Source organism: Delphinapterus leucas, chromosome 12, assembly GCF_059928025.1.
Source record: "Delphinapterus leucas isolate spDelLeu-1000000601 "Yukka" chromosome 12, BTC_Dleu_Yukka2, whole genome shotgun sequence".
In the NCBI taxonomy this organism is placed as follows: Eukaryota; Metazoa; Chordata; class Mammalia; order Artiodactyla; family Monodontidae; genus Delphinapterus; species Delphinapterus leucas.
The window spans coordinates 87,788,837-87,803,046 of record NC_143140.1 but is presented as its reverse complement, the minus strand read 5'-3'; the positions used below and the strand labels follow the sequence as shown (position 1 = coordinate 87,803,046).

The 14,210-nt window shown below is 45.1% G+C and overlaps 1 protein-coding gene across 8 annotated transcripts in view; it reads right to left on the bottom strand.

Moving 5' to 3' along the window:
• The window catches only part of SYTL3 (synaptotagmin like 3), a 94,210-nt gene that overhangs the window by 63,714 nt on the left and 16,286 nt on the right, over nucleotides 1-14,210 (bottom strand). For 7 of the 8 annotated variants that reach the window (XM_089922211.1, XM_022560405.2, XM_022560414.3 and 4 more), the window contains exons 2-3: nucleotides 12,801-13,431; nucleotides 10,013-10,231 (exon numbers count right to left, since the gene is read on the bottom strand). In XM_089922211.1, the coding sequence (XP_089778337.1) occupies nucleotides 10,013-10,231; nucleotides 12,801-12,910 (329 nt within the window). In that variant the 5' untranslated portion in view covers nucleotides 12,911-13,431. The remainder of the gene's footprint in view (nucleotides 1-10,012; nucleotides 10,232-12,800; nucleotides 13,432-14,210) is intronic. The other variant, XM_089922215.1, reaches the window with a different exon arrangement.

The window sequence follows — 14,210 nt, the reverse complement described above, 5'->3', positions numbered from 1 at the left end:
TCCTCCATCCTTATACAGCGGGACAAAGTCTAAGGGGACCGTAGGGGAGGAAAATCAAATGTGGAAACAAGGAGGCCTCCAGCTGATAAACAAACGTCACTTCCTGATGTTTATTTTCCTGGGGGTGGTGACCCTTCCAGCTCATCTACTCTCTCACACTCTCCAGCCCATTACCTGTGACCAAAAGCATTTACGTATGAGACAGGTGCTGGGGGCAGGGCGTGGCCTCAGACTGGACCCGAGAGAGATCAGAACTAAGAGTTAAGCAGCAAATCAAACCATGAACTTACAGTCAGCTGAGCTATAGCCAGACACAGGCCACCACTGAGGAGTAATCACACCTGTAGATGCACAATCACGAAAAAGGAAGAGCAGGTAAGGGGACAGAGGAGAGGAAGGTGAGAACGCCCGAATAAACATTTTATTTTTATTACATTTTACAACATTTTATTACAAAGTCCTCTTCTAGCCCTGGTCTCAGACCTATATGAGAAGCAGATAAAGTAGATTATTAGTATCTCCTAGGGCTAGTCATCTAACGTTACCATCTAATCATCTAACTGAACCTCAACGGATTACTTGTGAAATTCAAGCAGAACCTTCCTCGGCGGGGACAGATTTGAACACAAACCCACAGGTCTCTTAGGCTTACCTGTGACTACAGAATGGAAGGATAAGAGTACCACAGGCCTGAACCATACGACGACAAGTACTTCTTGCATTTGAGGCTGTTTCCTTTGAGAACTAGATTGGAGCTGGATCTCCATAAACACTTCTGCAGAATCAGCTGTTTCATAAGCATTTATTCCCTAACGGTTTTCATAAGGGCTCCCAGTCCACACACATCCCAAGTGTTATAAGAAGGACCATTTATGACTGTTACCGTCTAAGACAGAGGTGAGCAGATCTTGCAGTGTCTCTGTCCTCATTAGGGCCAGCACAGGGTAGCATGACTCACAGTAACCAAAGGAAACATTGATTATTTCTCTCCCCCGCCCCACCGATGACTCAAGCAGAATTTGGCTATGAAAGCTTCTTGGAACATTTTCTGAACCCAGCAACAGGTTAATGGTTTTATATTTCTCCCACAGAATCATGACTTGTTTCTTCAAAACTTTTTCAGTCAATTGATAAATCCATCTCAGAAAGCAAAATCCAAGGATGGTGAAGGGAGCAAGAGATCTAGAGTTCCATGTCTGACTTTCCATGAACTCTGCGTGAGGAAAACGGTAACTAGAAACGCCAAGCACACGGAACACCGACAGCTCCTGAGAAACGGCTGGAGGCTCCAGCATCCATTTTCATAGCCTTGAACTCGGCTAATGCTGTCATTTCATTAGCAAAAGGGAAATAACTGTTGAAAAGCACTTCGCAAATTCTAGCACGCAAACGTTCAATGATACGATGAATGGAGGACCCTAATAGAAAGATCTTCAAGAGTCTGACCCCATTTCTATCGCAAGCAGTTGAGCCAAAGAGGCCTGCTGGAATGCACTTTTACTCTGCATTCAAATTACCAGCATCTGCAGGTGGGTAAGCTGTCACGTCCAAAGCACCTGCTTTATGCTCCGAGAAGAGCCAGCGTCATGTCCCTAGAATTCCTTAATGTATTTCTGCCACTCAATGCACAAGAGGTAGCACATCTGTCCGCATGTCAGGACTCTCTGAATGCCTTAAAGACACACATCTCCCAGGCAGATCTGTGCTCTAACCAGTGCCCTGATGGCAAGGAAGCCTCAAGAAAACCCTTGGTGGCTTATCAGACAAGCTATAAAAACACCAAAAGAAGTGGCCAAATATTGTAAAACTAAGATCAACCTGATTTCTTTGCACCGGCTTGTCCAACCGCTTGGTAATTCCCAGCTAAAGTGGTCCTATGCACCCATACAGTTGAAAATTTTTTTTACTTCAAATAATCTTATGCCTAAGGCGGTTTTTAGTTACAAAGCAAAATAATGAGGTTTTTTTTTCCCTCCATCAGCTAGCTCAGTTGATCTGATTTCAATGTTCTTACAGGAAAAAAGACTGATCATTGTGATTAAACCCTGGGTAACCAGGAGTCAGAATCAAGATGAAGATAAACGATTTTAACCAAGCAGCTACCATCACTTCTTGCAAAACATGAATAACTCTACTTAACTGCAGAGAGAAGGCAGGTTCCCCACCCCCACCCCCGCGTCATATTCAGTGCTGTATCCACAGCCACGAGCACAGCCAAGGGACACGGTGGGGCTGGTGACTACATGTGGGTTGACGAATGAATATCCCCACCTCTGACGAATGAATATCCCCACCTCTGAGAATTGAAGGGATAAGGTGGGACCGACATAGGTGGAGCCCTGGTGGTACCGAGGCATGATGTGCATCACGCCCTCTCAACGTGTAGGGGCAGGAATCACAAACTCAGGCACCAAGAAGGCGCTCTAAATGAAGAGAGTGGCTAAGGGATGAAACGAGAGAGAGGGGTGGGCACTGTCGTGAGCTGCAGAACCCATGCCCCGTTTTAAGGCATTACAATGATAAATACAGACATGGGGCAGGCCAACACAACAAGGCCTGTGGGCTGCCTGCAGCCTGTTGGCCATGAGTTTGTGATTCCTGGTTTGTTACATCAGATAATTAGTCAATGAAAGAAATACCAATTCTACTGCAGCTGGACGGAGCTGCACTTGTTAAAGCCTCAAACAGAAATCGAGTTAGACGTTGTGCATCACCCCGTCCTCCCCACAGATCTAAGAAGGGACTCCACCACCACCGACAGGTCACGAGACCAGAGACAAGGAGCGTGTACCCTGCTGGCAAACCCTGAACCTGGATGTCTGAAGACAACGCAGAGCCTCTGACAAAAGGCCACGGGCAGGAGAAACAGAGTCCTGCAGACCAGGAGCGGCTACTCAAGGTGCATCACTGCAGGAACCAGGGAAAGTTTCAGAAAGCAGTTGTCTTCAAAAGCATTTAAAAACCGCCTCCATGAAGGGCTTCCCTGATGGCGCAGTGGTTGAGAGTCCGCCTGCCAATGCAGGGGACACGGGTTCGTGCCCCGGTCCGGGAAGATCCCACATGCCGCAGAGCGGCTGGGCCCGTGAGCCATGGCCACTGAGCCTGCGCGTCCGGAGCCTGTGCTCTGCAACGGGAGAGGCCACAATAGTGAGAGGCCCGCGTACCACAAAAAAAAAAAAAAAAAAAAAGAAAGAAAAAATAACCGCCTCCATGAAAAGGAAAGAAAGACATAAGTAAAACCCAGGCTGAAATGAAGAGACAACAGACTAAAAGAAGAGTTACAAAACGAACAATGCAAACGCAGAACAAGCTGTTTTACCAACAGGAAAGAGCAGAATGGAGAGTCTGGAAAGTTGAATCAGTTATGCTTTCACAGAACATGAGAGAAAAAGATATTAAATATTGAAGGAGAAAATAATACAAATGTAGGATAGAGAACAAGGCCAACCTAAGTTATTCCCGAAGAAGCCAGGGCAAGTGGCATAGAAGAATAATTAGACCGGACTGAAGAAAATGTTACTGAGTCAAAAAGTAAGCAAACTCCCACCTCACACCCATTAGCGGCTACCATTAAAACAAACAAACAAACAAACAGAAAATAACAAGTGTTGACAAGGATGTGAAGAAACTGGAACCCTTGTGCACTGTTGGTGAGAATGTAAAATGGCACAGCTGCTGTGGGAAACAACACGGCGGATCTGAGAAAATTAAACATAGAAATACTATGTGAGCCAGCAATTCCACTTCTGGGTATGTATCTGAAAGAACAGAAAGCAGGGTCTCAAAGAGATGTTTGTACACCCATGTTCACAGCAGCATTATTCACAGAGCCAAAGGGTAGAAGCAACCCAAGCACCCATCAGCAGATGAAACGGGCCAACAAAATGGGATACATACATGCCAAGAAATGTGATGCAGCCTTAAAAAGGGAGGAATATCTGCAAGACGCTACAGCACGAATGAACCTGGAAAGCAGGATACTTAGTGAAATGAGCCACTCACAGAAAGACAAACACTGTATGATTCCACCTATGTGGGGGACCTAGAGTAGCCAAATTCACAGAGACAGAAAGTAGGATGGGGGCTGCAGGGGCTTGGGGGGGGAAGGGAGAAATAGGGAGAAATGTTTAACGGTTACAGAGTTTCAGTCTTGCAAGATGAAAAAGCCTGGAAACGGATGGCGTGTTACCTAGCCGAGTTGGTTTGCCCGTCGCGCAGCAAGCCGAAACGCCGGGACGCTGAGGTTGGCAGCAAACAGCGCAGACACAGGGAACAGACCTCAGATCCACCTCCTGGAAGGCAAGGGGCTCGAGGCATTTATGGGATGAAGTAACTAAGAAGCAGGGCGGTCTGAGCGTGGGGAGCGTGGGGAAAGGTGATTGGAAAAAGGTGGGTCATTGCCCTTCTGCGCAGTAACTAGGCTACAGGTCTATGCACGTGGGAAGATGGAGGAGCTCAGCACGACCTGAGGGTGGAGTTTTCTGCCCTCTGACTTCAAAAGGTCACTGCCCGGACGCTTGCGCATGCCCAGTTGGAGGGTTGGGCCAGTCTTAACCAGTTCAGCTCAAACGAGGCGCAGCTGACTCCAAGTTCCTGGAAAACAACTCTGGCAAACATCTCACTGTTTAGGACAATAACGGAGGGCATGTGAGTCTCGTAGATGACCCTGATGAGTGGAGGCCGGTGAAATGGATTTGACTAACGATTACCCATGGTTTCAAATGTATTTAATGCCACTAAACTGCACACTTGCAATGGCTAAGATGCTGAATTTTAGGTTATGTGTATTTTGCCACAGTAAAAGGTAATTTTTAAAAAAACAAAACAAGCAAATCCAAGAGACAGGCAGCTCAAAGGAACTTTCCTTATTCCATAAAAATCAGTGTGGAGAGACTCAGACCCAGGCATGTACTGGAAACTGTTTTCAATTACAAGGATCCAGCAAAAAACCAATATGCTTCTAGTACATAAAATCCAGGTGATCAATAAAGAAATAAAAATAAAGCTAGTCTCCAACGTCTCTGTCACATTATATTCCAAAAGACAACGATTTTGAGATGAAAAGTTGGGACTTGAGCTTTAAAAGCCAGTGAAGTCCTCACTCATGAGAAAAGGCTACCGAAGGCATCCTCAGATAGGTTTAGGACACATGCCACCCACGTGCTCTTCTAGGAAGAAAAAATCTTTGAAGAGACACTTCAGTTCACTGAAAATGAATCAGAATAAAGGACCTGCAAATTGGGGAATCATGGTCTCAAACATACCTGCATTCATGAAACAGTGCAGCAGTGGAATCATCTAAAATCGGTAAATCCACCCATGACTTCTATTCGGCACTAGAATGCGCTCTTGGTCTGATCTATGGGCATGGGTCTGTTATTGTAGAAATTCCTGTGAACACATGACTGGAAAGGACGTACAAGCCTGTCTGGTATCCCTACGTCCCCAGTATCCTTAACTCTCGCCGACATTTCAGCCCAGAGTTTTAACCAAGGCAGCACATCACCACCACGCTGAGTGCCAGACTGAGAAAATGGCCTCCTGGCACTGACCTTCCTGCAGGGCGAAAAGTTTCAGCTGAACTGAGTGAGCTGACAACTTTGAGTATGAACTCAAGGGTATGGAAAGCTTACTCATCTCAAAAAGGCTTTAAAAGCAAGACCTGCCATGACTAATCAAGTGCTGACCACAGAAGAAATTTCAACTTCAACACCAACAATAAAAATGATACTCAAACTACTGTGTAAACATTCCCTTCAGTAAGCACAAAATAAGCTTTTCAAAAATAAACTTTTACAAAAAGTATCCCCCAGGACTTCCCTGGTGGCGCAGTGGTTGGGAGTCCGCCTGCCGATGCAGGGGACGCGGGTTCGTGCCCCGGTCCGGGAGGATCCCACATGCCGCGGAGCGGCTGGGCCCGTGAGCCATGGCCGCTGAGCCTGCGCGTCCGGAGCCTGTGCTCCGCAACGGGAGAGGCCGCAACAGTGAGAGGCCCGCGTACCGCAAAAAAAAAAAGTATCCCATAAATTTCCATTTTTAACTATATGTTTGGTAACATAAGGCTTCAAAGGCTGTTATGTAATCCTTACTCTCATTTGGCCAACGGATGAGAAGAATATCACGATCCTTTACGTAATCAGCTGTCCCGTTCCCACGGAAAGCAGTGCAGCTACACCACGCGAAGCGACCAAGCTTCTCGTGAGAACTAAAACAGATGCCATCTCCAAATCAGAACGAAGAAGAAAAAACTGTATTTCAAACAAAAAAAGGCTTCTTCTCTGTGAAATTAATCTTAGTGGCTAACCTTTTGAAAATTTATGGCTAACCTCTTGAAAATTTAGAAATGTACAGCTATGTGAAATATTTTACTCAGTATATTTAACTTGTCCATGTACTCTTTCATGTGAAACAAATTAACACAGTTCCTATCGACAGTGCTAAAAATCAGATTAGAAAAAAGAAGAAATCAAGTTTTGAAACAAAGAGAAGCAGTAGAAAAATGTCCCTTTAACCTTGGCACCAAGCTAAAATCCTTCCTTGGCCAAATCTGTTAAACCATACCTGGCATTCAATTTCTTTTCAGTCTTTTATAGAGTTATACCTTTTCCTCCTCACTTGAAGGGCAGAAGGATTTACAATCATGATTTGGAATTATTCCATTCTCATACATTAGTTATTTGCCTTGTGGATATAAAGTGGTGATTCGGTGTTTTACCGAAACATGGGATTATGAAAATACTGGGAGCATCAGTCTGAAATTTGAAAGATTACATTTTCCAAATTCTAGGAATCTGACTCTGTCTTCTTTCCTCCCAAATCACGCCTCTTTTGATGGCTCCTGCTAAGGATAACACACGGCCCCCATCACTGGAAGCAACTTTCAACCAACCTTCCCTTCTAAGTCCTTTCCGACTTGCCTTTGTTTACCTAGTTCTTTCTGTTGCTTCTCTTTTACTCTCTATTTCCTTTGGTTCTTCCAGTTAAGCCTGAAGAGCTATCAGTTTTGCTAGTCCACAGAACTGTTTTTCAATTTTCCCTCTTTCATCCCCTATGACCAAGTTCAATCACCCCTTTGTTGAACTCTCCCTCACATTCCCCATCTCTGTTGCCGCCTGCCTCATCCCTTCACACCTCGTTCACTGAAAAGACTTTCACCTGCTTCATTCACCTTCATCTTCCCCTCCTGAGTCTGTCCTGCAGAATGCAGGCAGACTTTCACCTGGCTTTCTTCTGGCAAAGTGCGTATGCTCACACCCCATTTCCTGCAGCCTCCAATCCGAACTCTTCCGAGTGGCTTTTAAGACCCCGTTCCTCCGGGCGAGTCTCCCAGAAGGCAGAAGAGAGAGGAGATCAAGAAGGGATGGGATAGATTAGGAGTTTGGGATTAACAGATATACACTACGATATATCAAAGAGATAAAACAACAAGGACCTTAGAAATTTAAAAAGAGAGAGAAAGAATCATTTCTTTGATATATATTCTTCCAGATAATTTTGTTTATGTATCTTTTTTAAAATGAAAGAAAAGTGTACCACAAGGTTTGATAAGCTGCTCTTGAAATTCACAACAGCTGGTATGCATCTCTGTTAACAGAGCATCACATTGTTAATGACTGTAATATTCTACTTGATTGTATGTGTTCATTTTTACCATTAAAAATAATTTTGGATCACTCACAGTGATTTAAATTTAAAACAAAAAGAAGAGACGGGACTCTGGAGACCTGGTTCTAGGCTTACTGACCGCATGGCCTTGGGCTCCCTTGTGTCTCTAAGCCTCCGTTTCTTCCCCTATAAAATTGGGATAATGGTGGTAGCTGTCACGTAAGATTGTTTGAAGATTTAAATAAAACATTTGGTGTCAAGAAATGCTTAACACAGCCTCCCACACGGTGAGTGGTCCACACTCATGCCCACGACGTTCCCTCTCCCGGACAATGTCTGTCTCCCTCTCTAATCCCGACCCGCTTGCAGAAATGCTCCCACCTGGGTGCTCTGGGAAGTCACCTTGAGCCAGTTCAGCCCTCCCTCGCCTCTCCCTCCTCTGAGCTCCTGGGGTCCTCAGCAGAAAACCTGCTCAGAAGGCAGAAACCTCAGGTGTCTCCTGGACCCTCAACACAAGCCCAAGGCCAGCACTGGTCACAGGACTTTGGCACTGACTGCAGCAATCTGTACATTGGTTTTGCTTTTTTAAATTGCTACCCTAGAGCTTCTTCTTTCTTGATTTTAAAACCTATTTTCTCTCCTGTTCCCACAGCAAGTCCACTTCTTGAGGAATGGGTCTCAGGCTGAGGAAGAAGCAGGGAGAGGAAAATGATAGGGTCAAAAACCTGTCCAGGACCCAGTTCAGTTGTGACTATCGTCTACCCTCAAGTTTTCCCAAGGCTTTTCTTTGGTTTGGCCCCAGGATTGGAAGGCAGCCCAGCGTGGACAAAACTAGAGAGAGAGAGAGCAGAGAGCTTCGAAGAAAGTAGGCGGGGAGGGGGGGAGTTGGGTTATAAATTACTTAGCTCTCTCCCCAAGCGATTTCCTATGTCAGTTCACTCAGAGCAACGCAGTCATCTTGGATATTTTGACAAACATCCTTATTTCAACATAAGGAAGCTGGGGTTTCAGAAATCACGCTTCATGAGCTTAGAGCGGTAAAGTTACAATGCCCCGGGCATGGTGCCCTCCAGGGCAGAGACTTCAGCAGGGCCAGCTTCCTGGGAGGTTGCCTCAGCCCCTGTCCTATAACCCTGTGGCTTATAGTTAACCACTAGATGAAGAAAAAGTGCTGAAGAATTTAATACCTTACGACACAGTGTTTATCCTTAGTGTTTATCGACCAAATATATATGGTTGACTGGAGGTCTTAGGACCTTTCCTCCTCTCTCAAGAGCCCAGACCTGCTTGAGCCCAAGTGCAGGCCAGGCGGCTCACAGGAAATCTTGGTCTTTCCCTCTCAAGCTGAGAAAAGCCTGCAGGGCATCGGCTTCACAAACTGAGGAAACGGGAGATGTGTGGAGATAACTCTGACCACGTGGGAGTGACCTGGTGTGCTGCGTCAGAGCGGGGGAGCTTAGGAACAAGGAAATCTGGTTGAACAACCTGCCTTCGAATGACTGACTGAAATACATTAAGCCTTGCAAAGGGATGGGAAATTTAAGGAGATTAATATCAGGATATGCCCATAGACACAATCCTTCCGATTTAGGGGGAGAGAAAACCCAGCTGCTGTGCCTACACTGTGTAAGCACCTCTCACAGTCTTAGCCCCCGGGGCACTCACGCGTCTACAGCAATATTTACAAGTTGTTTTCAAATCTCAGTCTCTGATTCCTCTCCTAGATTCACACCAGACGAACATATCTACCTCTCATAAGTTCTGTGATGTCCTTGTGCACGCTACCCCACGAGAGGCAGAAACACTCCCCGTGTTTCCAAGGGATTGGCGACCAGCCTGCTCGTGCTTCGAACGGTGTGAGATCAAGCCACAAATATTCTTTATCATTTTCAAAAATGCCAATTCCATGTTTAAAATATTTTAAAACCTCACAACATCAAAAGATTAGAATGTAGATTCCCGCTATCACTAATAGAAAGCGTACCCATTTCTTTAGTAGAGCATCCAATACAGGTCAGCTTGCCTCCTTCAAAAAGGCCTTAATAAAGCTGCACAGGACACTCTAATATTCTCTGTGTTACAATTCACTCCACTTTTCCTCAAAGAGATAAATTAAGCTCTAAGAAAACTAACAAAATGAACGTTAAGAAATTGAAAGGAATCTTAGCTCCTACGTTAACTGATCCCCAGCCATTACAAACAAACTTCTGTAAATTAAAAAAAAAAACAAAAAAACTTTTTTCATATAACAAAACGCACTTTTGAATTACAATAGCTTCCACTTCTAGAAAGGCAGCTCCATATTAAGCACTCGGCAAACATTTCCCGATTAAGTTTGAGGAGCGACAGCCGTCTTTGTCAACAGTTTGTCCTGGACCATCTCTGAGGCTCCCCGACCCATCCTCACCTGTCCTCAAAGCACACGGTGCACTTCCAGGCGCGGGTCATCCTCAGGAACACTCGGCACTTGGCACACACGCGGTGGCTGCAGCCCTGGCACACGGCCCCCCGGTTCAGCAGGAGCCCCAGGGCCTGCCGGCAGCGGGCACAGGACTTCTCTTTGTACTCCTGGCTCCCGCTCTTCGAGCCTTTCCACCTGAGATGCTGCAAGTGTGTCTTCAGTTTCCTGTGGTCCAGAGAGTTAAATGATAAGAAGCGATTGAGTGGAAGGACAGATGCCAGCCAAATTCCTACATGGCAAGGGCCCCAACAGCACCACCCATGGCGAGAAAGAAGGGGCTTTGGCATCCAGCACCCCCGGGTTCCAACACGGCTGTGTGAACCGGGATCTCTTGCGACGTCTCGGAGCAGAGGCTCAGAGGTTTTCTCGGCTGTGCAAGCCTTACCTCCCAGGGTTGCTGTGAGGATTAAATGGCAAAGCATAAACACTATGGCTGGCTAGGTTCATCCCTCTGTGCCCAAAGGGCATTATAACAGCAAGCAAGGACAGTTGAAAGAAGAGGAAAAATGCAGAAAATGGCATCAATTCTAAAATGCAAGGCAGGGAATGACCTATAAATATACAGTATACATGCCTGGTATTGTCTTAAGTTCCCCAATAAAGTTATTTAGCTGATGCTATGCTTTTTTTTAATGGAATAAATTTTTAAAAAAATTTTATTGGAGTAAAATTCCTTTACAATGTTGTGTTTAGTTTCTGCTGTACAATGAAGTGAATAAGCTATTTGTGTACCTATATCCCCCTCCCTCTTGAACCTCCCGCCCTGCCTTTCTCCCGCATCTAGGTCATCACAGAGCACCAAGCTGAGCTCCCTCGATGCTATGCTTTTGCTACTGTTTTTTATGGGTGGTCAGTTACTTTCAGTCCCTATTTCCCCAGGACAATAGCCCTAGTACAAAGGGACATTACATTGGACCCCAGAAGGTATCATTAGCCAGAATACTCTTCTATGAAATGTCTCTGTTACTTACTTTTATTATTTTTTTTAATTTTTTATTTATTTATTTTTATTTTTTATTTTTTTTGGCGGTACTCTGGCCTCTCACTGTTGTGGCCTCTACCGTTCCGGAGCACAGGCTCCGGACGCACAGGCTCAGCAGCCATGGCTCACGGGCCTAGCCGCTCCGCGGCATGTGGGATCCTCCCAGACCAGGGCACGAACCCGTGTCCCCTGCATTGGCAGGCGGACTCTCAACCACTGCGCCACCAGGGAAGCCCTACTTTTATTATTTTTTAAATTTTTATTGGAGTATAGTTGATTTACTGTTACTTACTTTTTTTTTTTAATGCTTGCTCTCATGTCCTTTCTTTTTTTTAAAATCTATTTGTTTATTTTTTGGCTGCGTTGGGTCTTCGTTGCTGTGCGCAGGCTTTCTCTAGTTGTGGCGAGCGGGGCCTACTCTTCGCAGTGCGCAGGCTTCTCATTGCGGTGGCTTCTCTTGTTGTGGAGCACAGGCTCTAGGCACATGGGCTTCAGTAGTTGTGGCTCGTGGGCTCTAGAGCACAGGCTCAGTCGTTGTGGTGCACGGGCTTAGTTGCTCCGCGGCATGTGGGATCTTCCCGGACCAGGGATTGAACCCATGTCCCCTGCGTTGGCAGGCAGATTCTTAACTGTGCCACCAGGGAAGCCCTACTGTTACTTACTTTTAGAAAAGAGAAGCTAACCCCAAGAAACAAGCTTACATCCAACTTTCAGGATTTGCTCTAGAATCAGTACCCTTTGTAACAAACCTTTTACCACAGTATCCATGTTACTTTGTTGATATTCAGAACGATGCTTCTAAATCACCGTAGGATCTTGAATCATCAAAGAAAAATCTATTTTGTCCAGTGTATGTTTTTAGTGGAATAAAGTATAAGTACACTTAGAGAGCTTTGGGATAACAGAGGAGGGTAGAAAAAGAGCATTGTACCTTCTAGTTAACCAGAAATTTTCTCTCCTTCCTCAGACATTTGGTGGTCCAAAGTTTTATTTTATATGTTTATTTTTCCTGGCAGACTCTGAAGGAGTTCTGCCATTAAAAACAAAGCAAAACCAAAAAGCCTATCCCATTTACTTATCCTCTAGACCTCACACTCTCCATAGACATCGATCGATAAACAAAGCATCACCATATTAAAGATGGATCTTGACAGCTAACCACGGACACCGCCCAGCCCTGCTTTGTTAAGTGTTAAACTAATGTCCAACAGCCCGCGGAGCTCAGAGAGAGGAAAGAGGCTCTCTGTTGACAGATCAGTCGGAGAGCAGGCTGGGCAGGTTTCCCCTTCCCTCAAAGCCGGCTGGGAAGCAAAAGAGAGCAAAGAAAAGGACAGGAATGGATTCCAGCAGCTTTGCTGTTTCTATGCTGCTTTCTTTGTGCCTTCGGTTACCACCAAAAATAATTTAGGAAAACCCTTAGCCGGAGGTCTTTCCCTTGAAGAGCGTATGAGAAGCCTGAAAGCTTCCCTTGAATTATTCCTGCCAAGTAGGCAAATGGACAAGCTGACAGACAGCAAACTTATCACAAAAAAAGGCATTATTTTAAAGGAAAAACAAAAGGCATTCTTTCCCTTACCATCCCCGAAGCTTAGTGACACAGCAAAGGTTACCTCCCCCTATAGCCCTTCATTCCGACTCTTGTCAGACAAGAAGCTGAGTAGGCAGCAAGCAGCAATACGCCAGGTAGAAGCAGCTTCCAAGCAGAAAAAGCCAAAAAAACGAAAGAATCCCACCCACTAAATGACAGCATACCGTATCCTTTCCTCCTCGATGTTTCGAACCTCCCGGTCCCGGTACAGGACCTGGAGGATCACCTCGCGTTCTGATTCCCAGAGGGACTTCAGGCTGACTTCTTGGGCCATTTCTGTCTCTTCTTAGACCCACGCTGAGGTTCTACTCCATGGCCTTGCGCTCCTGTCCCGTGGATGAGCTCAGAGAGTCCAGTGAGAGCCCCACGTGCTTTTGAAAGCAATCCCTCTCCTATTTCATTGGCAGCTGTGTTGCTTGTGGCTCTTTTTTTTCTTTCTTTTTAACTGTGTCACACTCCTCAGGAGAAGGAAGTTCCAAGGGGCCGTCCCTCGGTTGGGATGGTCGCTCCCAGAGCCTCATGCCACCTGGGGAGCCTTTTCCCTGGGTCCTGCCGCAGCCTCTGATATCCGACTAAGTCAAAAGCATATCTTTTTTTCTGAGGTTTTGCCAGAGATTGTTATAAATTATGCAGGGCCCCCTGCAGATAATTTCTGCAAAGCAGAAGTAATCCCCAATCTGAGGGAATTTACGAAGAGCAGTGAGAAGCGTATCAACGACTTACAGAAGTCAACCTTCCCCTTCATATGTTTACAGGTAGCAGTAATGATGGTTAAAAGCCCAGCCAGTTCAATACCTGTAGAAAAGACAATAAAAATGGCATCATTTTTCCTGGCTGATGTACCTATACTGCAGCATGAGTCCAGAAGAGACAAAATGCTCTACACAGACAGATCTTTGCATTTTCTGCCATGATGATAACGTAAGATTTTAAATTTTATTAAATTGGCCTTCTCGTGTTTCTAAAAGCCTCAAACTTACACACTTGAATTTTTCTAATATGAATTCTGTATCTTGAGTGATTAGAGGCATATAGGTCAATCTTTAACGTACATCATCCTAATTGAAAGTACATTAGAACAACCACGTTCTCAACTGCTAACTGTAATTTTTACAGTTAACTTCAAGACTCAAAAAAAAACTGTTTAATCAACTAAGGATGTATAAAGGGATATCACCACAACCTCAATCTACCCATTATCTATGGTCTTTAATGGTCTTCAGTGGCTGCCTTATGCCCGGGGTCTTGTTTCTGGTTAATGCTAGTTGCCAGGTTCTGCATACATTCCTCCTACTTTCTTTTGCCATCAGTGACATTGGACACACATCACCTTCAATCTGTTCTTCCCCCCAACCAAGAGGATGGCATTGAATTGATAAAGCACTGGAGAGAGGCATGTCAGTGAAAAGCAGAAAATGCAGCTCTAATTGATGCACTTTCTAGAATGCCATTTTGTTATCAAATCTACATGAATTCCTTAGTAATAAGACTTCCTTTCAATTCTTTAGAAGCTAAACTCCCTTTGTTCGGCTGCAACAGAAATGCACATTATATTAATTTATGATTCATAGCAA